Source organism: Lissotriton helveticus, chromosome 11 (genome assembly GCF_964261635.1).
Source record: "Lissotriton helveticus chromosome 11, aLisHel1.1, whole genome shotgun sequence".
In the NCBI taxonomy this organism is placed as follows: domain Eukaryota; kingdom Metazoa; phylum Chordata; class Amphibia; order Caudata; family Salamandridae; genus Lissotriton; species Lissotriton helveticus.
Window position 1 is genome coordinate 9,355,191 of NC_136072.1, and position 26,300 is coordinate 9,381,490.

General features: G+C 43.1%; 1 protein-coding gene and 1 long non-coding RNA gene across 2 annotated transcripts in view; one reads left to right on the top strand and one right to left on the bottom strand.

The window, feature by feature from the left end:
* LOC144792837 (putative cation-transporting ATPase 13A4) overlaps nucleotides 1-26,300 on the bottom strand; it is a 289,798-nt gene that overhangs the window by 148,752 nt on the left and 114,746 nt on the right. Inside the window, exons 9-11 of the mRNA XM_078668035.1 lie at nucleotides 25,976-26,107; nucleotides 15,790-15,960; nucleotides 1,438-1,595 (exon numbers count right to left, since the gene is read on the bottom strand). Of these exons, the coding sequence (XP_078524161.1) occupies nucleotides 1,438-1,595; nucleotides 15,790-15,960; nucleotides 25,976-26,107 (461 nt within the window). The remainder of the gene's footprint in view (nucleotides 1-1,437; nucleotides 1,596-15,789; nucleotides 15,961-25,975; nucleotides 26,108-26,300) is intronic.
* Nucleotides 1-26,300, top strand: part of LOC144792839 (uncharacterized) — a 202,801-nt gene that overhangs the window by 75,830 nt on the left and 100,671 nt on the right. The gene's annotated exons all lie outside the window — the stretch shown is intronic.

The window sequence follows — 26,300 nt, forward strand, 5'->3', positions numbered from 1 at the left end:
GGCTTCTGACAGAATAATAGTAGGGGGCTGTGTGCAAAAGGGTCAGCCTGGCTACTCTTCAGAGAACCTCGCAGACCGGAGGACTGGAAGTTCCATGTCTGGAGTTGTATAAAATGGCTGCAGCATACTGTACACTGGTTGGATGACAATGAGGTGACAAAGCCACTTTGCTTGGCCTCATATATATGGAGTACGACAAAGCAGCGCAACTCGCTGCCTTGACTTACTGTGCCTCGAGAAGGTGTTCCATGGGCGTAGTGGAGGGTTTTCCCATCTAGCATCCATGAATTTTGACGCAGCCCGAGGTTAACAAAATCATGTAAACCCGAGGCAGCACCAAAACCTTACGCAGCCCCAGAGTAGGCATAACGAGGAGGAATATTTTTATTTCTCAAGTTTTTTTCTTTCTCTTTTCATGTATTCTGCGGCACACCTAGAAGGAAAAAACAGGCCTCTCAGGATTGTTTTTGTCCTGGAAGGTGTCCCATCCTGCACAAAAAATCCTGTTTGCAATGGAGAAACCCTGAACCATGATGCACGGTTACCTTCATTGACAGGGGAAAGGAGAAGAATGCCTGTATTTCATGAATTCAGTGCATTCCTGCTCAGTCACATTAGCATAGGGCAGCACAGCAATAAGACTTGGAGCACTGCCCTAAAGCAATTCCTCATAAATGATGTAAAATGGTGGATTAAATGCATTTAATGTAGTGCATTCACTAGGGATTATGAACAGTGTATGCGCTGGACGATTGATTAGAATGTGATAATTTGAAGTTCTTGTTTATATTCACATATATGCATAAAACCTTACTGAACATGGAGTTTGCCTTTACTAAATGATTGTGTTTCATTTGAATTATATGTGCACGTATAGTCACATATCCAGTGAGCACATTTAGATGACTTGCTAAGTTAGCATAACTGTGGGCCTTAAGCTTACAGTCACAGACATTTAACCATCAACATGAACAAGAAGCTTGTCTTTGCAATGTTCTCTCCTCTGCAGGTCCACCTCTGTGATCTCAGTCAGTGAAAGGAGTATATTTGTGTTAGTTTTTATCAAGGACCAAGCAAGTACGTTTGGCAAAGAATGTGGTGCCAATGAGCTAAATGAGGGGAGTCCATTCATGGGACATCAGGAGGGAGGAACCATTCCAGGTCACCCAGATGGTCTACTTGTGGGATGCGAGGATCAAGAGAAAGGGAAAATGTCAACCTTGGGAGAGTTGAAAGCTACTAGTATGGATCAGGCAAGAGATTTGTCATCTTTGAATCTTCTAGGTTTGATTAGGTGGCCAATTGCTGTTTTATTCAGACCCCTTCCTGATTTAGAGTGGTGTAGACCTTTCTACTTTATCTCTGCCCTAACCCAGTGCCTCCCACACCCCAATACCCATACTCTCAAATCAGTGTCTTAATGAAAATGTTACTTACACCTGCCCTGCTGTATACCACAATTGTGTAAATCACTGCAATGAGGCCGAATACAGCAAGACACATGATAAAGCGGACTGCGTCTCGGTGAAGCTTGAAGTCTACAGGCCTGGAATATAGGATGGACCTCACCAGATCACCTTTTGCTGTGTTGAACCCTAGTGGAGATAGAGAAACAATGAGATTATCAGAGACGAATGCTTAAGGAAGTGTATAAAACAAGACCACGGTGAACAGCACGTAGACAGGATCTGTAGAGCTGCACACTGTGGCCGACACCAACATTTTACCAGAGGAAGATTGAAGAGGATGCATCTTGGATTAGTCAGGCAACAAACAAGCATGCTACCAATGCAAGGATAATGCAAGATAATGATGGCGCAAAAAGAAAGTGGAAATAAAAAGGGGGCCATGAGCTGAAGCCTCTTACTTGGCTTAGGAGTTTAGTCCAGTACATCACAGGATATTTAGTAGACCAGTTGCTTGTTTCAGGTACTTACATGGTTGATAGTTGGTGCTCTTGTAGTGCTACATAGTCCCATTCCCAGGGAATATACAATGGATGTATTACTGTCCTTACATTTAGTCAAGATTGTGTTAGTTTTGGAATCTTTCTTAGATACATTCCACTCAATTACATTCTATTGAAAATAGAAAAATAAAAAGGAGAAGCAGTTGTTTCACAAGCGAAACAAAGTATGTAAGTAGAAATAACTTCTGCGAATCCCCCAACATTGTCCTTTCACCGCATGATGTCCCCCCTACTTTGTGTGTGGACTACACATTAGAGAGTAATGACGAGACAGACAATCTTGCGGCCCGGCATCCTGAAGTTCCGAGGAGCGTGAGCCCAGACTTGGTCAGGAGGCCTTCGCGTTTCACATTACATCTGATTCAATTTAATAATCAACCACGACCAGCCTTCGGCGGCGTTTTCTGTTAATTCACGTACTCTTCATCTATTCCCTTTTATATGTTCTCGCTTGGAGCTACAGCCCAACAATACCATGAAGCTATTGAACCGTGAAGTCCACTGATCCACGGATGCATGTCCCCTCCGTTTTTGTCCTGATGAAGACCCCAGCCTAAGGGTTTCAACTTCCCTAGAATATCAGGGGTCGAAACGTTGACGAACTTTATTTCACCCCCATCTGGCCACATTGTGATAATGATCAAAGTGGTTTATTTGTTGTGAGGTTGTTTATTAATGCTGACTATCATTTATGTGTTAAGTGTGGCTGAACATGAGAGCCAACACGTTTCGTATTGTTTCATTATAAGTTGGGTCCCACTGACCAGTGTTATATTACCATTGATGTTTCCCAATCCTCACGTATCCTTGCACTCCCACCCCCCCTCCCCTGGGGCACTGTTTGTTGGTCAATACTTGAAGAATATTGAACCTACTAATTAAAAGTGTAACGTTTAAACGCACATTGTGTTGTGTGGATTCTATGTGAATGATCAACATTGTAATCCTATATGTTTGAAAGTGTGTTTTCCTAAATCGTACATCTACTTTTGTGTCCTTCTATGGTCCTACACTGGGATCACTTGTAACTGTACCAGCAGGCAGTAATCGGTCACAATCTATTTACTTCAAGAGATCACGTCAGCGTTGACCATCATCTTGGTGGTTTAAACAGTACCGGTCAGAAGCTATTATGGATCCCGAGATTTAAAGTCGAGGGGTTCCCAAGATCTCTTAAATCGTTCAACTATTCTAAAGCTGATCAAAGCCTTGCATGGACTATTTCATGTCTGATGATGTTCAATCAAGTTCCTGCCAGCAAGAGGGCGACAGCTCACGGATCCTACGCTGGTCACCTTCTCATCTTCTGTGCTTCTAGCCCATTTTTTGAAAAGAGAAAGCATCTAAAAGACTGGGGCATTGAGATAATTATCTATGACGGGGATAGATATCTCCACATGGTCCTAGCGGGACATCAACAGATGAGCAAATGGCTTCCAACGGGTCTGAATTAAGAGGATCCAGTGGTAGATCTCCCCCTCTGGCTCATCACAACATCAACCAAGATTTCACAAAGATGACAATCAAAGTAACCAATAAAATAGACCCTGGCCAGCAGCGAAGACTGGTGCAAACTTACCGCAAGCCCAGTCTCGAACCAGGAGCAGTCAAGATTGAGTCGAGGAGAGGCCACAAGAAGCGGTTCAGGGTGGCTTGTCAGTCTGTTCCTATAACATCAGTGGTCTACAGACTAAATGTATGGATCCAGAATTCACTGAATTTTTTAGATCGTTTGATATCCTAATGTTTCAGTAGACGTGGGCGCAGTGTAGTATCCCCCTCATTGGTTATAAAGAATTTATGAAATCAGCAGAAAGAAAGAGTTTATGAAAGGGTCAAAGGTGGTCCGGCAATTTATATAAACACCAATCTAGCAATTAAAACAGCTGAAGTGTATGTGGACAATCCAAATATGCTAGTAATAAAAATGGAAGGCTGGGCTAATAACTTATACATCAATCTAAAGCAAAAAGTGCCTTCATCCAAAAGATTGATAGTCCTATCTCAGCTGAAAGACTTCAACCTCCACCTATTTCACTATCCCTCGGAGGAGCATACCGACGCAATTTACCCTCTCCCTGAGAAAGCAATGCCATTGGAAACACAGAGGGATTAATCTGGAGAAGAGCTCATAAAAGGTCTCCGAATTATTGGGTCTGTTGGCACTAAATGATTGAAAATTATCTGACAGGCCACCTGCTTGGTCAAGAGTCCGGGGCAATGCAGTTTAAATTATAGTAAATCCCATCGAATAGAGAGCGATCTCAATCCTCAGGTCTTCATGGTGAACGCATCCCTGTCCAAACTCGAAGTAGTTTGCACGTTGTCGGGAGAAACTCACTCAGAACAGGAGGTCCACTTCAGGCGTTTCAGATTTTCTATCAATTCCAGATTAGAGGAAGCAGTGTCAAGTCTAGAGCTCTTGGTTCAAAAGGGTCCTAATCCGATAGTGTTATGGGAAATTTTCACCAACAACATGACCAAAAGCCACAGTGAGAACAGCCATAAAAAGGGATCTCGACTTGACTTATGCACATCATTAATTATGCCCCCCTCCCCATATTCAGAAAATAAAAAAGGAAACATGCAACTGTTCCAGCAAGCATGTCCATACCCAGGTGATCAAGACCTATTAGAACAACTCCCCAATGTGAGACGGCGATTAAAAAAAGATCTGGACGTATAAACAATTCAAACAAGAAATATTATGGTTACTACACACCTATAAAACTCATGACTCGAAAAGATTTTGGCGGATAATCAACAGGAACGAGAAAGGCCCTGCAGCTGTAAATAACACTAATATCAGTGAGATTGAATGGGTTCACTATTTGAAGACACTCTTCAAGAGCAGTTTGACGCTTACAACTAGCTCCTACCATCCCAATAAACCCACTGTGGCACCGCAGATAATTACAGCAATCGATCAGAAGAGCAGGTCATCAAAAAGTCCCAGTAACTACAGACAAATAGCATTGATGGCTGTTGAGCTAAAATACTTTTCACCATTGTTATTGCATGATTTGGAATTTGGTCAAATGACAACGGAAGACCCCCCCCCTAAATAAAACCTGCTTTCTAAGGGGCCAAGGCACCCTTACCAACCTCATGACTCTGAGACTAATTACAAACAGAGCAAAAGCAACTAGACAGCTCTTTACATGTGCTCCGTTGATTTTAAGCCGGCTTTGGATTGTGCCCCTTGGAAGAAACTATGCATCAAACTTCAGCGATGGGGTATTCCACCCAACATCTTACGAGCAATTAGGCTGGTATATCCGTGCACATGGGTCAAGATCAAAATTGGAGAGGGTTTGTGCAGATCCAAGAAAGTGCAAACAACAATCAGCGTGAAACTGGGCTGTGTCCTAGTCCCCCTTTTCAACTTATTTTTGGCTGATATCTCTACAGAGCTTGACGCGCAGATTGCTCATGCATGGAGCGTTGGAGGAAAACAAATGTTGCATATCCTTTTTGCTGATGATCTGGTTCTGTTTAGTAACACTCGAATAGGCCTTCAAAGGCTGATCAATTCCCTTGGGACTTACACCGATAAGAATGGCCTGGAAATAAACCTTACAAACACAAGCATGATGGTATGTAATCGTGCCCCTAAGAAAAATAAAAAATGGCTTATTAAGGGAAATAGAATTGAGGAGGTTAAACTCTACGTATACTTAGGAGTGAAAATAGACACAAACGTCTCCTTTGTTTCCCAGAAGAAGGCGATAAGGATGAAAGCACAGGCCATTCATTATGGCTTCTCGTCACTGGCTAGATCCATTCAAGGCCATGATCTGAAACCAATGGGAATAGTTATGAAAGTCAACTTGATGCCAACTCTCGCATACAGATCAGAGATAATGTTGAGTAATGAGGCTCTTCTGCTAGACAAACTGCTGATAACAGCCTATAAACAGAATCCTTTAGGCTCCCTAGGTTGGCCTCACCTGCACAGCTCTGGTTAGAATTTCTCCTCACAAAGCAGCCACTTGCTAGGCCGGCAGCATTTGTAAAGCTTTGCTATAAGCTGCGTACCACAACTGAAAACACCTTGGCTAACTTAGTCTGGACCGAAATCAACTTACAACGGGGGAAATGGCCTTCACATGAAATATCTTGAAAATAGTAGTAGGATGCGCTAACTGGGTGACCTATGGTACTCCAATATCTCTGGGAAAACTTTAAAAAAACTGGTAAATAAATCAACCCAACTGCAAAGCTGGGTGGCTGATAAGGAAAGCCTCTCTAGACGCAGTCATGGGTGGCAGGTGCTGAAATCATATTCCCTTTTAAAGGAAATCACCCCTGTTGGCAGCACCTTTCCACTGGAAGATCAAACAGCCCTTTTTTGCCTTAAGATTTGGAGAGATACCAACATTAGAACTCATGCCAAAATGGAGAATGGTTGGATTAAGTGGATATCGGTCCTGCTGCTTATGCCATCAGGGGAACGAGACTGCTCCACATAGTTTGCATCTGTCCTGCATTGATGGACCAACAAAGAACTTTATTAAGACAGGAGTTCCTCAACCGGGGAATCAGGTCATGTAGGTCTGCAACGGTCGAGCGTATGGACCCAAGTAACATAATGCTGAATATTAGATTAACTCAGTTCTTGAACATTTTAAAAAATTTGATTAGCATTTAGGATTAGCACAGAGTAATCTGGAGGGGGCTCCTAAAATTGGATTCTAGGATGCGACAAATCCAAAGTATTTAAGATAAACTTTATACGACTAAGCAATCTCCAAGGACGGTCTGCTAGGGAATGCCATAATAGTTGTTCCCCATCCCGCCATGCTTAGGTAACAATCAGTTTAACTTTGCATTTTAATGACGCGTAGTTTTGCACACTTGCACTTTAACAGGGGGAATAGCCATGGTCCATCTAGCACCGTGCATACACCAGCCGCAGTTCAGCATAATAGCACTTCATCTATAGCGATCTAATCATGTAAACTCCAGCGGCCAGCAAGGCAATTTTGCACTTTCCACATTAGGGAAAGACCAACTCCTGATCAGCCATTTTCAACTTAACATCTGTATATGACATTTTTTTTTATAGATTTAGGAAGCAAAAATATATATTTTTTTAAGTAGAGTTATGACAAAAAAATTGCCTTTCTTGTATGCATCTTTTTAACCTTGTTGCATTGTATGTTTGATCATGTTTATGGTTTTAATTGACTAAAAGAATATTAAATATTTCTGACAAAACAGTAAGCAGAGGTAATAATACCCTTGTCCAGCAATAGATGTTTAAGATCTCAGCTGTAGCAAACAGATGTGCATTCATTATTTTTTTTAAATGTTCTTCCTGGCACAGTGATAACATTCTGCTAAACAGTGCCCACTTCCTACTGCAACTGAATTTTGACAGTTATGTGCAATTGCCAGAATGATCATATCATACTCCCCTTTCTTCCCATGCCATCTGATGCTGGGCTCTGAAAAATACCCTTAATTTTTAGTTGCTGAAGCTCGTATATGTATTCGTGCTATGGCAATGCATTCACACGACTCAAACTAAATGGAATTGGTTTAGTGTTTTTGTTTGCGGCCCAGGCACCTCCAAATCCATGAGGGCTGTCCCAACGCTGCTCCAATTTAACCTCTTCAATGCTGATGATTGAACCGCTCCGTCATCAGCCGCGGTGGCGCTGTGCTGATGACGGAGTGGTTCCGTCATGGCCCGCCCGACGCGGCGCTGATTTCGCGCCTGCGCGGCACATTCTATTGAGCGAGCGGGGCCGTGACGGAACTGCTCCGTCATCAGCACAGCTCACCCGAGGCTGGTGACGGAGCGGTTCCGTCACCAGCGTGTGAGTGCCGCACGGTCCCCCGCCTCCTTAGCGCTGCGGCGGAATAGCCACCGCAGCGAAGGTGTTAAAGAACAGTTGAAAACTTCCTTTTTTTTTTAAACACTACATCACAAATGCATGAACAGCCACATCTATTACCACTCATTAATTTTAATTTCTCTTTTACTCTATACTGCTTTCCTTTGACTTTGCGCTGGCGTTGCACTTTAGAAATACCATATACATAACTATGTCTTTCTTATTATTCAGTGCATTCTTAACATCACCTACTTGTGGAAAAGTGGATTATCAGTAGTGGTAAATAGGGACCTACCACTAGTAATAAGGTCACAAACACAATATAAGGTCCAGTCAAGGTCTCCATAAATAAATCCCTTCCTCTACCCTAGGTAGCTGGTAACGAGCATGCAGGCTTAACCTAGGAGACAGATGTGTAAAGCATTTAAAAATACCAATACATTAAATAAGGAAGATAACACCCATTTATAAAAATCCAACACCCATTTATAAAAATAGATTATATTGTTATGAACAAATAGACACCAAATTCACATAAATCCAATGTATGGAACCAGAGATGTGATTTCTTTTAAAGATAAAACTAGTTCTTAGAAGCAGATAGCGCTCAAAGGGTTAAAAATGTTGTGCTGGACTAGGACAAAGTCAAGAGTTCTTTACAATGACTTCCAGAACCGTGTCCTGATGCAGCAAAGTGGTCCACAGCACTAGCAAAGGGTTCTGATGCATGATTTGCCTCTTTGGATTTGGGACTACAATTCCCACATTGCACCTCATGAAGCTTTTTTGAACCCTCAAGAATACCTTCTTGAACAGCATATAGAAGTTTGGAAAGTATTCAAAACACCAACCAAATGGTCTAGAATCTACTAGATGGTGCTTGGGATGTCTGGAATACAATTCCCACAATGCACCCGCCAAATCCTTAGAAGTCTCCTGGACCCACTCTAGAATGGGGACTCTTGGTAAAGGTGATGCAGTTGGGCTCTGTTAACCTGTAGCTTGCAGGGAGTCCACTTCTTAATCCTTCTATTAGCAATGCAGTCCTTAGGTCTGTAGTACCAGATTGTGCAGCAGGTGCAGTCCTTGAGTGTGCAATCCTTTGGACGCAGATTCAGATTCCAAGAGGGCAGTCCTTCTTCTCTTTGTAGTTTCCGGCAGCAGATCTGTGGAGCTATGCAGCTGGGCGACATGCAGGAGATCAACCCTGACCAATGGGATGCAGTGTGCCACACAGGTGTTGTAGTGTAGTTCCTATATTCCCAATAGGCTCTGCGCATTGGAATATTCTATCCTATAGATTTGACGTAGGACTGAGGTCAACTAGGTCTCTATCGAATATACTATACTTAATTGTGTGTGTACCAGCTAACTCAGAGGTCACTAGTACTTTATCGAATACAAAAGAAGGGATTCGTTTCTGACAACCACATAAACATGACCACTTTGTTTCCCAAGAATGAGACAATATCTCTCAAAGTCGCGGAAACAATAGATAAGTATTTCACTCAGTCAATCGTGCATGCTTCGTTTCCACAGAGTTGCAGAGAAATAGAGAGACGGGCGTTTTCCATAAAAAGGTTTATTGAACAGTCTTCTTTCTCATGCAAGAGAAGTGAACTGCTACAATTGTTAGGCAGACTGCAAAGTATAATGCGTACAGCATAAACAGTAATATGAGATAATTCTGAAAGAGCATTGTATGGTTTGTAAGACATAAAAATACATACATAAATACACAGACTAAAATACTCAACTGGTGCTTCTAAAATACGCCTACCCCAATGTACCTAACCTAAGTCTAGTACGGGGGAAGAAGTAAGTATTGTGTAGCATAGGTTTTAGTCAAACTGCTCCGAACCACCGTAGTTTGCTATAGCAAGTGAAGGTATATTTATTCCTTGAAGGTGTTTAGGAATGCCATAGTTTGACGTAAAGTCGGGCATAATAGCGTCATAATGAACCCCATGGGAATAGTTGCTCATTGTAAAACTAACTGAGTTCTTGGAGAAAACCAATATTCAAGCAAGGGGAAGTTCCCGGACTGCTTAAGCCGATTTTCCAGGACATCGTTGTGACGTTTGGTACGGGTGGAAGTAGCCAAGCCTGTATTTGGTTTGCATGGGCTATGCCTAAATAAGGGTTTGATTTCTATGCCTATGTTAGGGCAATGTGAATTGTGCCTATATAAGGGCATGATTCGGGAAAATTCACTCGGAGCCTAAAACGCCATACAACAGTGTATGACCACTTCCTCCAAAATGAAGGATATCCTTGCCCCAGAAAGCACCATTCTCTCAAAATCCAACATGGAGACAGTCCCCTCCAGAAGAGCTGGATCGGGCTGATCCAACCTATTGGTATGGACAATTTTCTAAACACTCCACTTCCAACCATCCCCTAATTTAATTACAGGGGCTCCTGTGTGGCTGGGGTCGGCAGGATACGGAGTTGAGCCTGCTCTGACCTAGAGTGTCATTTTACCTTTGGAGACCAGTTTGGCTACCCCCCTCCCTCCCATCTGCTCTGCAGCCTGTACTTCCCTGCCCACAGGAAATCCATTGTCTCTATAGCCTATAGCAGGGGTTTTCACATCTCATTAGAGCAGCCTGGCCAGAGGTTGGCCAATCAGGAGAAAGCACCTGAAATGCTGGATCTTGGCTCAAAGCAATCAAGGTTAATAACGTATTTTCTGTCATAGTTATTCTAAATCTAACAGTGGCAAGTTGTTGGATTTATTTGAGCTATTAATTTGATACTCTGAAGTATATTTTTACGTGACTCGACAATTTTTATACTGGACTAAAATACTCCAATGTTAGCCTATGGAAACATTCACCACAATGGGGAAAACAACTTACCATTTATTTCCCTAATCAGGGAAAATAAATTATATATATATATTTTTTCTAATGTCCCTGCTTATAGTTACAAGTTTCATAGTGAGTAAACTAACACTAAATCTAGTAAAAAGCAGGGGTGATCTAGCATAAAGAGAATTTCCTCATTTCCAGGTATAGAATATTCAAATGAAAGCTTTTAAGATAACAATGGTCACTTATTGGTTTTCATGAATTAAAAAGTGTGTTAAACCAAACAGATAAATAGGGCTTCGCAAAGTTTTAAGTTTTTTTTTCAACCTCAATATGAAAAACATTGCAAAGTTTTTATAGAGTTATCATTTTTTAGGAGAAATTGTGCGTTTTCAATAATGTTTTTTACTACATAATGAAGGAACAGCCTGGGGACCCCACCCTAGCCCCTGAAGAAGCCAGGAATAAAAAGCGGTGTATCAGCCGATTCAAAGATTATAACTAGGGTTTCCATATGCACTTACAACTAGAAAAGTAAGCATTAAACATGCATTACACAAATATAAAATATGTAAAGACAGCAACATCCAGTAAATCCTGCCCACACGGATTCTGTAATCCCTGTATTAATGGCATTTACTCATTTATTTGTGATTGCTGAGTTGTGATGCACCAAGTCGACAATTATAAAAAAAAAAACGTCAGAACTCAACTATTATAAGGTTATTACAGTTGATTATTCACTTCACATTGCCAGAGCCCCCAGGAGAAGTGAAGGGCAGGTCAGGAAGCATAAATAGAGCAGCTGTTTAAAGCAACAGAAATGCAATTTTGCTTTTCATTCTTTTGCTCTATTTTTACTAGCTTACTGTTCCAACTAAAGAGAATGTTTATTTTTTGCACTCCTTGAATAGAAAAAAGCTAGACTCTTTCTGCATCTTCTTACACATTCTGAGCTACTGCGCCGTTTATAAAAAAAAAAAAACTGACTTGTGAATACATGTTTGAAATACATATCCGACAGGTTTTTGATGTGTTTAATTTTGCACTAGAGGTCTAATTTGTATTCTACATTTTTGCAAACATGCCTACTCTTTCATAGGAAAGAGCTACACACCAATGTTTTAAATGGTTTGTGTGAATGGTGTGACCATGTATTATATGGAATAAGTTACCCCATGGCGTACATGATAAGAATATTGTAAGTCACCTCGGAGTTCCATAACCTTATAAAAGGAACTCGGTCTTTGGATCCATTCCTCTATATGGTTATGGAACTCCTCTGTAAGTTGCAATATCCTCATAATGTAAGGCATAGGGTACTTTATCCCTTATATCAAAATGTAACAGAGGTCACGGAGCACCTATTGTGTCGAAGCAGCAGAATGTTAAAAGAAGCTCCCTAATAACTAGTAGTTCCTGGAACTCTTAATTTAAAAGAAGGAGTTCAAAAGCACAAATGAGCTTCATTTCTTTGACAAGTCAGAGTTGGTAGATGAGAAAGAGGTGATAATTGGCATCCATTTACCAAGGCACTTATCAGATTTATGGAAAAATCTGGTGTGAGATTACCATGCTACGTAAATACCCATATCCTGGGCTGGGTTTTACCAGGTGCGATTAATACTTTCATTCCGGAATGTGCTAAGAGAAAATGAGGCATAACATACAGAATCTGGGTTTACTTTGCTATTTTCACGTTTTCTCGCTCTTTCGAAAATTGGGCAGTGCACGAATTACTGGATGGGATAAATACCCAGACAGGGTAAATATTTCAGTGATTTAAACTTGGTATTACAATGTATGCCCAAAATACACTTTGCTCAAGGATCAGAATTTTTCCCACCACTAGTAATCGGTGTGCTGCTGGCAGTTCAGGGGATGTATTAAGGAAACTTTGTACCGGTGCTAAAACAAGTCAAATCAATTTGCACTACTTCTGGTGGCTCTGTACATCGAAATGAAAAAGATTTAGTTCCACTCCATAATACAAAACAGTCATTGCATTAGGGCATCAACTCACAAAAGAGCCCACGGGTCCAAGTTGTGTGAAAATATTCGAATGCGATACACAAAACTCACACCAGAAAAGAAATCAAATGATATGGGGAAGGTATCCCTTTTAAGGACGACTGCCGTCACACACCATAGGTGTCATGCTTCATCATAGGGGTGACTCCTTGCGTTAGGAACCTAGGCCCCGATGTAGGTAAATCCCATTTACCGAATTTGAAATACCGAATTTTACCGATTCGGTATTTCAAAATCGGTAAATGGGATGTAGGTCCCAACATCTGGATTCGTTACCGAATCCTTAACAATTCTTTAATTACCGATTCGGTAAATACCAAATCGGTAATGCCCATTCATTCCTATGGGCTTTGAAGCCCATAGGAATGATTAGGCATTACCGATTCGGTATTTACCGAATCGGTAATTAAAGAATTCACAAGGGTGCAGGGGGTGTCACTTTGACACCCTCTAGCACCCCCAAAACGGGCATGTGTGCAATGTGGCACACAGACATGCCCTAAGGGCACGTCTGTATGGCACATGTGTACATGCACAGATGTGCATGTACACAGGAATCGTTTTTTTACCATGGATTTGTATTCCATGGTAAAATACCGATTCTGTAAGCCATGTGCTGATGGAACATCGGCTACCTACATTGCATTTTCGGTAATTTTACCGAATCGTTATCATTACCGAATCGGTACATATTACCGATTCGGTAATGATAACGAATCGGTAAAATTACCGAAAATGTGCCCCTACATCTCCATAGCCCTTTACCGATCGGAAACGGCCGAAAATCGGTATTTTCGGCCGATTCCGATCGGTAAAGGGCTACCTACATCGGGCCCTTAGTCCTAACGCGGGCTACAAACCCTTCTCTACGAGGAAGGAGCTCAGGGATGTTTTTCAATTTGAACACATGGGTTGTACTAAGAACCCTATGGGAGATTGGTGTGTGAATGAGTGGAAAGTGCAGTGCTAACCTGAAAGTGAGATAAAACTGCCTATAGAGCTAGCAAACAAAGATGAATTTAGCTACCCTATGACAGGATTAAAAACAACAATAAGCTGAATGATGAGACTGTCAAGATTGAAGACAGCTACATCAAGGGGATCAACATGTTTCGGCCATTGGTGACCTCTAAAAGTATCTAGGCCTTCGTCAGGATCCAAAGAAATAACAGCTACGGCAAGAAGCGAAAGTAAAAAAGAAGAAGGCGGTGTGTACCGAACCAGAGTTTTATGTGTTCAGTAAGATCCACCGCTACAACCAAATTAGGTCAGCATATTTACCGCATCTGTCCGGGGCTATTTTGCCAAAGGTACAAAAACTACCCCCACCTATATTCAGGCGCAGGGATGCTAACATGTCCGTCCAACTAGAAGGAGACAATACCACTGTTTGCATTAGGACAAACAGTGGTATTGAATAGTGAACCCATAAAATATTGAATATATATTATGTACAACTAGTAACAGACATATTTCAATTAAAACTTTGTTCATAAACACCAGATTCAAAACCCCAAAAAGTCAAACTTACTTTACTATATTTGTGCTACTTTTGTAAAAGAAATTCAAACAGAATGTTGGCTCAGACTGTAAACCTATCTATACTACTATTATAAAGAGAGAGCTGAAACCTTTGAGGCGGGTAAACTCAAGAAGTACAGCACCAATCACAACACCCAATACAGCATTGTAAAGGGGAGATGCAGTAGATGGACATAGGCTATAGAGCTGGCCACCATATACATTACTAAGGTCAAACAACCTTAGGGGTAAAGTAGTCCCTTGTGGGCGTTGGTGTGGGCGTGTCAAAGTACACTTTGGCGTGGGCGTGTCAAACTACTCTATTCCTTTGAGGGCGTGCAGCATTGACAGAGGGGCGTGGCACAACAGCGTTTTCAAAGGGGCGTGCCACAAATAAAACAAAAAATGGCTGCGTACTTCAGTAGCGCGCCTTTCACAAACAATGTGCGCGCCCATTCACGATCCACCTTCGCGTCTCACACGTCCGTCTACAAACACCAAGCTGCACCGCATTCACGCACATTGCCATTCCGGCGCCATTAATCACATATAGTGCGGCGCAACCTTTGTGGGCGTCAGCGTTGTCAGAGGGGGCTGCACCAAAATTAACAAAAAAAAGGGCCACGGCTTTCGCCACCAATGTGCGCGCACATTCACGCTCCGCCTTGGCGTTCTGATCACTTCTCACACGGCCGTATCAAAACATCAACAGGCACCGCATTGACGGACCTTGCCATACTGCCTACAAAAATAAGCTAACAAAACATAACTTCACTCCTTTAGGAACATAAGATTTCTCAGAAGTGGCCGCCACATTCACGCTCCAATGCCTCCAGCGGACACTGAAAGCAGGCAGCGTACCACACGATCTAAGTCACTTCACAATTAAAATTTAGTCAGGGGCTCAGACGGGGCCTCAAACCAGCCCTCGCAAACACGGGATCACGCCGGGCACTGTCAGCGTACACACATTAACGGTTACTATTACAAACATTACATACATAACATACATAACATTTCATACCCGGACAACGTCGGGATGGGCTGATAGTCTGTAATATATTGAAAAGCACAGAATGTACTTTGACACCAGAAATAGTGCTTTTAATGTCTTCCTTGTGTTGTGCACAAACATTGCTTGCACTATTCCCTTTTCACACATGCACAGAACATTATGCATTTTACTTACCACTGCAATGCTTTTTGTTTTATTACCAAAGGAATATACCAGGATGTTTCCACACCATAAAAGGACATTGAAAGGGGTTCTTTTATAAATATTCTAAGCTGCCTGCTTGCCAAATTTTAAAGGGGAATAGTATTTAGTTTTGTTTTCAGAGGGCAGACAATTATCTCTGCTGTAGCCTTAGGAAGAGATTTATTGGCTGTCATTTTGCATTATAAGGAATAAAGTACCCCCCTAGCATACATAAAACTGGAATCACAAGTCATTTCAGAATTCAATAGCCATGAAGGTATGTTAACACATATATGCCTACCATGTCAGAGATAAAACCTGCTTTGTTGGACCCTGAACCCAATTGCACAATTTGAATATTTGCAAAAAACTGAAACAAATATCAGAAAGGCACTGCTGATTTAGGATACTTACCAGTTTGCAGAACCACAGCTCTCGCGGGGCCGGAACCAGATGTCTTGCACTGGAGGAGGTTGGTGCCACAGAACAGGATGTGCCTCTTATAATCTTCTCCACTGTACTCCTTCCAGGGCATGGAGCTGTCCGCGTCCGGTAATGGCATCTTTGTGACTGGAACACTCTCCCCTTTGAGGAAAAAGTATGCTTCTGCATTACTTTCTGTTTACAGACCTCTGGCAGAATAAACACGTTCTCAAGAGTGAGTCAATGAAGTGACATTTTAAACACAAGACATGTCCCTCAGTATTCTAAAATGTTTCCATAATTGTGTGGAGTTCACTTGCTTAAGAAATTGCAATATTCCCAGCTATCCAATGATCAAGAAGGGTCAACATATAAAAAGATGTAAGGAAATGGGCCATTGGTTGTGTGGCCTGCACAAGTAATGTGATCACATTTGCCCTCTACTGGTAACCCAAACACCTCATTGTACCGCTTGACTCTTACCTTGCAATGACATTGCGTAATCAACTCTGACCACCGAAAGGGGTCAAGTTCATCAAACCATGTGTCGATCATATATAACCTTGAATGAATGCACTTATTACTGGCAATAAAAGCACATGCACTTTGATCACGAGAGGCTGTTAACATAATTATTTTAATAAAGCATTTACAAGAAAAATATGTATTTCTCAGGTGTGTGTTCATTTTGTATAGTTGAAGCAGGGAAGATGCAATTATAAAATTAGCCTCCAGAAGGCATAAGATTTTGATCTCAGACCACATGTAACTATAAACTTTGCCCAACTGTTCAACATGGACATTTCTTTCACCACCTTTAGACCACAGTAATTGCCGCCATAAACGTTTAACCTAGAAAGCGCTGCACTCCCAGCTGTTGAGCACATACGCCATCCTTGGGAATGCTGGAAAATTCGTGGAAAATCCTGGGCCAACCATTCTATTTTGGACTCTGCAAACTTAGGAATAGTACTATTTAAAACCTTTGGGGGAATCTGTGCCACTCCTGCAGCTCCTCCGTACTCTTGAGGCATCCTTGGTGGTGGCACTGCCATCCTGGGCCACCCAGAGGGGAAGAAATGGTGCCAACTTGTGGAGCCCCACAGGGCATTATGAGTGCTCCTTGGGAGTTTGTGAATATTTTATGAGGGCACTCCCACTGCTATGGGTAAATCCATTGTCTTTCCTTTTTTTTGTTTCCTCGGTGCAGTTTTGCACCTAATGGCTTGTCTTCTATAAGGGTCCCTGGTCTCACCCAGGCCCCCTGAAGACATCGGCTCATTTGGGGATCCCTGAGAGCCTACACGGTGCAGCCACCATCCCGATCCCCACTCATTGACCACACTCCTGAGTGCGGCCGCATGGGCCGGCAGTCTTTCCTTGCCTGTCTGCTCCTGCGGAAAGGGCATAGTCTTGTTACCCCTCATACACCGGGCACAGGATTGGGGCTGGCCCGCCTTCCTTTCGTTGTTGAGGGCCAAACCTGGGTATCCAGGGATGACTTCTTGGGGGAACCACAGTGCTCCCCACATCACTGCATCTATGAAATCCAACACAAGGGTTCAGATCCGCGGGTCCTCTTAGCTCTGGGGAGGGGGCCTCATTCACACACCAGGAAAAAAAATAGGTTTCATTCCTTGTGGTGACCCCCCTGGCCTGCGCTGGGTGGGGTTTGCATCAGCTGTCAACAGGGCTCCACATGCTCCGATCAAGGGGGTGATCAAGGGTCAAATTATTTGCTTGCCGATATTACGGACCTCGTTGGGCCATTGTGCATGCTCTTGGGCTAGTATTTCTCCTGGGGCAAGCCTAGCCACCTGAAGCACTTTCATTAGGCCTTGAAGGTGGCAAACTTTGCAGGGGAAGGGTTCCCCTGGCTCCCTGCACCAGCCTTTGTCCTTGGTTTCCTCTGGGTCTCTTTGCTCATTGGCACAGAATCTCAGTATTTACCCCCCCCCCCACCCAACTAGTCATCCGGGGGTTTAACGGGACCATCTTCCCTGGTCCTGGGATAGCCCTACTGGTCCCAGGGTCAACTGAAGTTAGAGTGCTTAATCCAGAGAGTATTAGGTTTTAGGGCTCTTCCTTCCATGTGTCCATGGCGGCCACCTCCAGTCCCAGTGTCCAGAAGAAAATCACAACCAAGAGAGCTCTTCTTCTTGCGCAAGACCGTTTAATTGTGGGTGGAAGTTTCCAACAGTGTGGCACATCTGGCCTGTCATAGGGTGCAACATCACCTCTCTTTGCCCCTGTCACAACCCTCCTGCACAGCCTGCTGGGACATTTCAAAATGAAGTCATCCTGGAGTCAACTGCTACATCTGTTCTGGAGGCCTCAGTTACGCCCCTCACTGACATCACTGCCAGGGCCTTTCCCAGCAAATCTTCAAAGGGAGCCGCATCCGGTGTTGGCTCCAGAGGTCTAGGCGCCTTCCTTTGCTTAGTGGGCAGGGGCGGTGACAGCTGATTAATGCAGACCTTTCATCCCCACCCCTTTCCACCACAGGAGCAGAGTCAAGTACTGTTAATTCCTCCCTTTGTGTGGGAAGGCCTTTTTTCCTGCTGTTGGAGAGAAATGTAATCAACTTAGCACAGCAGGATGACAAAGGACCTGGGCTGTGATTTTGAGCTGAGCCAGAGGAATAGGATAATCCTGTGAGACTCATAAGCTGTGCAGGTAGTGTTTTGGAAATTTCAGAATTGATTTTCCCACATAAGTTACACCCCAATTCGAGGTGTCACTGGTCTCTGTAGGCCAAAGGGGAGCAAAGCTGCACTCTAAGGCAGCCCTCCTCATAGGTGTATAATGGAGTGCCAGTGCAGACAAGACAGCAAACCATACTGACTTTCCCTATGAGTGAACACTAACATTATGAGGCCTACCACAGGTCAATATCCAATCCTGTAGAGTTCCCTCTGTGCCAGGCTACCGGTGCACAGCTACCGGGCTGAGAACGACAGGAGTCTCCCATGGACCGCCCTCATGTTAACACAAATGTTCATGTGTAACCAATCCAGCCAAGTGCCCCTTACCCATGCTGCATTACAGCAGCCTCATCTTAAAAGGTGGACACTGGTGCAGTCCATTGACCAATTAGCTTACCGTGGGTGAGTCACAGGTTAAGAGGCTCCCCCACAGTAAAATGTTGAAAATCAGTTCATCACAAAGCGAAAAATTGTGGCAGATTAGATGGGTAGAACCCATCATCTCACAAGAGAGAATGAAACTAGCAAGATAAGAGCTAAAGAGAAAGGGACACAGGTAAAGAAAGAGAATGGGAGCTAGAGCTAGAGACAGACAAAAATAGAGAAAGTAAAAAGAGGGAAAAACAAAGCGCTAGAAAAATGGAGTGAGAAAGAGTAACGGCGAATGGAAGAAAGGGCAAAAGGTAGTGATATAAGAAAGAGTTGCAGGAAAGCAAGGGGGAAAGCAGAGAATAGAATGAGAAAGTGCAAGGAAGAGCACCTGTGAGAAATATTAAATATTAGTGCACTTTTATTATACCAAATGCAATGATATGAAAAAGCTATTTTCACAAACTTCTAAAGTAGTTCACGGGTCTGTGAAATATGGTTTCAATATGAAAATGACAGGACCCAAACCTGTAGAGCCTCACTGGTGTCAGGGCCACTGGGGTTCGGAGGCCTTAGAGGAGCCTTTTTGATTGAATTGTACACCTCGGTAAGAAACATTGGAAACCCGAGATAATCTTTAATGGTTAATAAAACAGGATCTTTTTTGCAAGGTACTTTCCCTGTGTGACTTGGCTATGTTAGTCTTCAAGCCCAGCTCACTCATGAACTCAGTCCATCTATTAGCAAGACTTTGAAACCCCACAGCTGTTCTTGAAATTAGGCTGCAATCATCCGCATATAATAGTGCAGGATATTTCTATGCCCCACCCTTGGCACATCAACCCACCCTTCCTTCAGGCAACTCTCCAAGTCACTTATATACAGACAGAACAGGAAAGGGGCTAGCACACATCCCTGATGGACACCGCTGATCATTTGAATTGGGGATTGAAGTTCTAAGTCCACCTCATATCTCACTTCACCCGTCTTGTCGGGATGCATCTGTGCTAAAAAGTGAACCAGGGGAGCATCTATGCCCATTCTGAACATCTTTTGCTATCATTTCCCTCTCACTACATAATCAAAGGGCGATGACGGGTCCATGGAGCCCAAATATAAATTAGTATATTTTGCCGGAGCATATTTGCTTATTACCAGGTGAAGACGGAGGCATTGCTCTGCTGTGCCCAGCCTTCTTCTAAAACCGTATTGGATGTCTGAAAATGTCCCTTTTTCTGCTATCCATGTTTCAAGGCGGTTGGGTAGAACCCTGCCCATCAGCGTGCAAGTGGCATCAATCAATGATATTGGGATATACACAAATACATATATATATACACACACACACACATATATATACACACACATACATATATGCACACACATACATACATACACACTCATACATATATACACACGCATACACACACGCACACACACACACTTATCTACCTCATTCCCTCCCGCAACAGCTCTGGGCGATGGTAAATCTGCACAACTCCATCTGAGAGCTTCCCCAAAGGATCTGCACACCTTCTTTACACTTAAAGCTGCCCGACACAGCTCATGTTCCTTTCCCGTAAATGTTCTTGTGGTGCTATCAGTGATTTCACTAACCCAAGAACCTCCTGACTCCTACCATCTGCACCTTGCATCTTTCTCTCGAGGCCTCCCTGTGCCGTCAGGCTACTCCCAGGCGTGTTTAGATCAGCATAACCTCAACGATAGGTCTCCCTGGATCCACATGCCTTGGCCTGGTACAGTAAACACATCACATATAGTTTTGTCTATAATGAATGATGTAGGACTTGGCCCTTTCCCCAGATTTTTTCGTTTTTTATTCCTTTAATTTAGGGTGCCCCCTATTGTAACAAAAGGGTATAGGCCTTGTGTAGTGAAGAAAGCCCTGTGTATGTCAAACTAATGTTAAGGTGCAGGTGCTTTCTTCCCCTAACATGGCTGCCACTGACCCCTGCTACTGCAGCGCGGTCTTTGTGGGTGCATTCTAGTGGACAGGAGCTGGCTGGAACCCTCAAACAATGTATCAATACCAGCCTGCCAGCCTGCCCATAGCCAGAATGGTGGAACCTCCTAGAACCTCCTGGAACGTTCTGGAACAGGTGAGGTGACACCAACTGCCACTGCCAACTGTCACTAAATAAGGAGAGGGAGGGAAACTTTCCTGTCAGACTGAGGGAGCACAGACCTGGGGAAGAACCTACGCAGGAGTTTTAGGCAGTGGGGCCTAGACAGGGACCTATGACACTGGGAGTGACAGGGCCTAGGTGCTGCCTACCAAGTGTTGAGGAATCCTGAACTTACCCCCTGATCTGGCCCGGCGGGAGGGGAACCCAGAGTCCACCTGAGGAGACCGACTGAGGAGATTTGGTACCAGCCATCAACTCCAACCCCCCTTTCAAGGAACCCAGAGACTGCTATTTACAAGGGCGCAAGAAACATAAAGGGCCGAGAAGAAACCAAATCACCACAGGACTATTGAAAAGACAACCAGGTATTGGTGCTGTGTCGCTCCCCGCGCTCCCGGACGCCACCTGGGACCCCCTTTTGCTGGTTTGCCACTGTCGTGTGGCCTGTCCTGTCTGATCTGCTGGTTTGCTTCCAACTAAAATAAACTGCCTGCTGGCTAAGCGCTCCTATTCCCTAGCGCAAGCACCCTGGACTACCTGTCCTGCTGGCGCTACCTGAACTGCCTTATTTATGGGATTGGCCCAAGAGAAGCGCTGTGCCTGCGAAGCGCTGGGGCTGTAACTAACCCTGAGTGCCCAGTGCTGTCATTTGAGATCTGTGGCTGCCAGGAGCGCTATTGTGGAATCTGCCCAAGCGCTACTGCTGTCTGAGCGCTAGCTCCCAGAACTGCTGTGTCCCCTGCGAAGCGCTGTACCAGAGAAGCACTATCTCCAGGACTGCCATATTCCCTTCCCCTACAACTGACACCAGAAAGCCATTACCAGCGCTGTTACAGCGAAGCGTTGTGAACCTGAGAGCTCGGCTGCTGCCTGTCGACCCTTGAGGTACTGTGAAGCGCTGTACATCCAGCATCTGTCATTAACTTCAAGCGCTGCATCAGCGAGGCGCTGTGTGCCCAGGACCTGAATTTGCTGCCTGGCCCCGTGTCAGAAGGCTCCCTGAACTGGGGAATAGCCCCATTGGCCCCTTCAAGTACTGGAACTGGGCCAGGACCCCCCCAAAAGACACCGTGGGGGCCTCAGCTAATAAAAGTTAACCCCTGCCTGGGGTACAGTTGCATGCCAGTTAATGTAGCCCTATGCATGTTTATGGCTGAGTAATGCAGCGTTTATTCTCTCATGAAATGTTGAGCCTTTTTATGGGGTACTTACCTAATGGAATGTTTTATACTCCTACCCCAGTGTTCAAACTTCTACCTACCAACAGGGATACTCTTGAATACTGAAATGTTTTATCTCTGCGTCAAGAACTGCAGAGCAAGGAATTGGTTAATTGTGCCTGTCTAATGAAAGGTTTTGTTCCAACCTGAGAATTCCTGCTCATGTGCCATGGTCTTACTGGTTCTTAGGCACAGGGTTTAGATATAATTAATGGAAGGTTGATCCCTGCTTGAGGAGAATGTTATTCTGGGTAAATGAAATGTTTAGTCCTACATAAGGGGCCGTTATTTTTAAGCTGCAGGAGCTAGGAAAACCTTATTACAGGCCCTGCCGATTCGAGGAGCTTGCTGCGCAAAATTGCTAATGGGGCCTGGGTTCTAATGACCTGTTTATTCCTGATTAAGGAAATGGTTACTTCTGCTAATTGAATGTTTTAACCTTTATTGAAATAAGTTATTGCTATTGAGAATATGAATGGCTCTACATGAAATGTTGTTCTCACCTGCGAACAGGATAATTCCTAATGAAAGGTCCCTACTAGATTAAGGGGGTGTTTACCCTGGTATTGGACTGTTTTAGAGGTCCCAAGGCCCACAGTTTATAGGCCTCAATTCATAAAAGGATAACCCCTGATTAGGGGCTGTATTAGAATGCCTACAGTACCAGGATGAAGAGTATTAGTGAGGGCTAGGCCCAAACCCAGGGATTATCCATATTTCACCTAGTGCCCTGCTCAGCCTAGGCCTTATGCATGGTTCACTTGTTATTAAATGTTTACTTCTGCTCAGAGAAGTGGTTACTTCCTGGATGAAATGTTGGTGCATAACTAATGAAAAGTTCTACTTCTACTATGGAACTGTTTAATGCTTATTCCTACTGGGAGTGAAGCCTAAAGTGGTTATTCCTGATTAAGGAGATGGTTAATCCTGCACAAGGGGATGTTTTATCTTAATGGAATGTTTTCTCCCACTTAGTGCTGCATTTACTGGAAGCCTACAGTTATTTATGTACATGTTTGTTGCTGTGGAACGCTCACCCTTGCTTGGTGAGAAGTGGGTAAAATGCCTACAGATCTAATAAGATGCAATGTCATTTAGTTGCCTTTGTAATGTAATCCTTACAGGTGCTGATAAGAAGCAAGGCCAAGGTCAGGCCTGTGGTTATCTATTACTTGATATTTTCTAATATTTATCTTATATTTAATATTTATTCATCTAGTATTTATTGCCAAGTGTTGTAACACATGTATTTTAAAGGAAAGCTAATAAGCTAACAATATTGCAATTCTTGATTATCCCGATCCTGCTCTATATAAAAGTTACTTGCTTTTTATACAAGCTCAATGGAGTGGCGTCAGTCATTGCGTGCCCAATTTTACTGTCTCAATGGATGCGTGTGCTATATGGTCGCTTTACACATAAGCTTTCGGATGCCTACCCGCTCGTGCCATGCTACCCTTGGGGAACTGGTGACCCCAGTTCCAACAAATGACAAAAAAAGCATCGTAAGATCAGCTGCAAACTCAATGTGGTGCATGGGCTTGGGTTTCTGCATGCATTTACACTCAGCAACACTGCCTAAGCTAGTTAACCCTCTCGCGTCACTGTCTTCCGCACACTTTTCCCTATGTACTGACCAATCGGGAAATGCTTCAGCTCTCTTGAGGACAACAAGTTACTGCTGTTCTGGCACCCTTTGTCACATTCACAAATGTGGCTTGTTGTAGCGTTTGTTTACTTTTGGAGCTTGAATGGCTTATGTATCCAACTTTGGCAGTTTATTTGTGCTGCAAGGATGTCAGAGCAAAGAGTTAATTTGTTTCAGATCCATGTATTTGCCAACATCAGGATCAGTGCACCATGCTAACACAATATGCAGTGTGGCGGCATGCCTGAGCACCTGTGGACACCCTTATTCAAATGCAGAAAATGTGAAATGTTGTTAATTGTTGCCTCCTCCCCATTCCTATATTTCCAATTAAATAGTTGATCTTCAAGTATCACTGCCCCTTAATCATAAGATCATGGCTGATGTCATGTCTTTGGACCATTTTAAAAGGGTGCCGTGGTTGGCCTACCTGATGAAGTCCTTTCAGACCTGGGACGACCGGAACTCTTCACATCCCCCCTGGACATTAAGAAACAGGATGTAGATTCAATCAAGAAGCAGTTCATGGGTAGGGCAAGAGCGGTGTGTGAGGAAAGGGAACTGCAGAAACCTGCAGTGAGGAAACACTATCTGCTTGTAAATTCTATTGCATTAGCACCTTACCTTGGTTTTGTTACGAAGCCATTTCGTAGGTTTCTCCTGACCAAGTTTAGGTTTAATTTGTTACATTTCTATCTGGGTAACTTCAAACTTGGGAAAAACCAGAGTTAGCCCCCCCCCCTGTTGTTGTGATTATTTTTCTGTTCAAGAGACCATGCATTTTGTTATGTTTTGTGGTTTCTTTTTAGAGCCCAGGAAAAAATATCTGTTACCTGTTTTAAAAGAGGCTGGCTTCACACAGGTGAGACCAGCCTTGCTCTATCTCCAATCACTGAACGATATTCGCATTTCATTTAGTATGGCAAATTTCATGGTGGCGGCAGCTAGAATTAAAAAAACACATCATAGTAATGGGTCCCCCTAAATGAGTTTTATTAATATTTTTTAAACTTTGTATAAAATTAATTTAATCCGACCTTTTTATATATAGCCTGGTAGAGAATCTCATTGTATTCACTGATTTGTATGATATTGTAAATAGTCTTTATTTGTCCTGCAATTTTTTTATCTCTTTGTATGATTTTTAACTAAATCGAATAAAGATATCTTGACTGACTGACTGACACTACACCAACAGGAAAATCATCTAGGACTCTGGTTTCCGGTGGCTAGCATTTAATTTTATCTTTTGGAGACTATATCTTTGCCTCAAACTCCTGATGATCTATCACAAAAGGTTTCTTCTAAACTCATAATGGTCTGTGGGCTAGTTGAGGTTTAACCACTGACCTGTTATGGAACTAAATGCACTTTAATCCAGTTATTCCTGTGTATTGCTTTCAATTGGTTTCTAGGTCTGGGTTTTGACAGCACAGCTATCAAACAGAGTTCATTCTTACAATATACATAGAGTAGGCTTTGGGTCCACCTCTTTCACCCATGGGCTTCCTTGACCAGCCTGTGTAAGCCTTTGGCTTGAGACTTTGTTAATCTCCTCGTGATTCAGCCCTGAGGAGTATTCATCGCTCACTTAATGACATTGGTTGTTTGGTGTATCCCTCCACCTCAGCTCCAATACAAGTTCTGAATTGCATGAGGGACTACTTTACAATTATAGCCCTGTGTCCACAGCAGCTGGCTCCATCTCCACTGTCCTCTTTAACACATACAACATATTAGCTTGTTTATAACTAGTAGAGTTACCTTTTATTTGTTTTACTAGTTATAAACTGTAAACCTTAGTCCAAAGGTGAATCGGTGGAGACCATTTGTAAATGTTTAATTAGATGCTAGAGCAGGGATTCTACTGGACTAAGACATTGTGAAGGCGCCTGAATAGCCCCATCAGACAAGGCAGGACACCCCAAGCACACACAGGTGCACTAGCAGGCAAAGAGGGTGACTCTCACACTGTAACCCCTTTTATTGGTGCAGAAAAAATGGGAAAATGTGACAGCAATAACTAGTGATCAGAAACCTAAAGGAAACTAGCTGTACCACAGAAGAAGATATAAATAGAGTTCATACCTGTAAGCATGCCTTCATCTACAATGCAGCTCCCATTAATGAGTACAGCGTCACACGGCAAATAAAGCTTGTTTCCAGTTAATATAACCACATCGCCGGGGATTAGATTGTGTGATTCCACCTCTTTGTACTCTACAAAAAAAAAAGAAAATATATTGTTTTCACATTCCTGTTATTATGGGTAGTTGATAACATGGTGCTATGCCTTTGCAGTTTTTATGTCAATAACTTCGATATACAATTTGACATCTTTAAAGATGAAAAGTAAAACATTTCAATAATCATTATGTTAGAAAACGTGTTTCTCAATGATCAGATCCAAGAA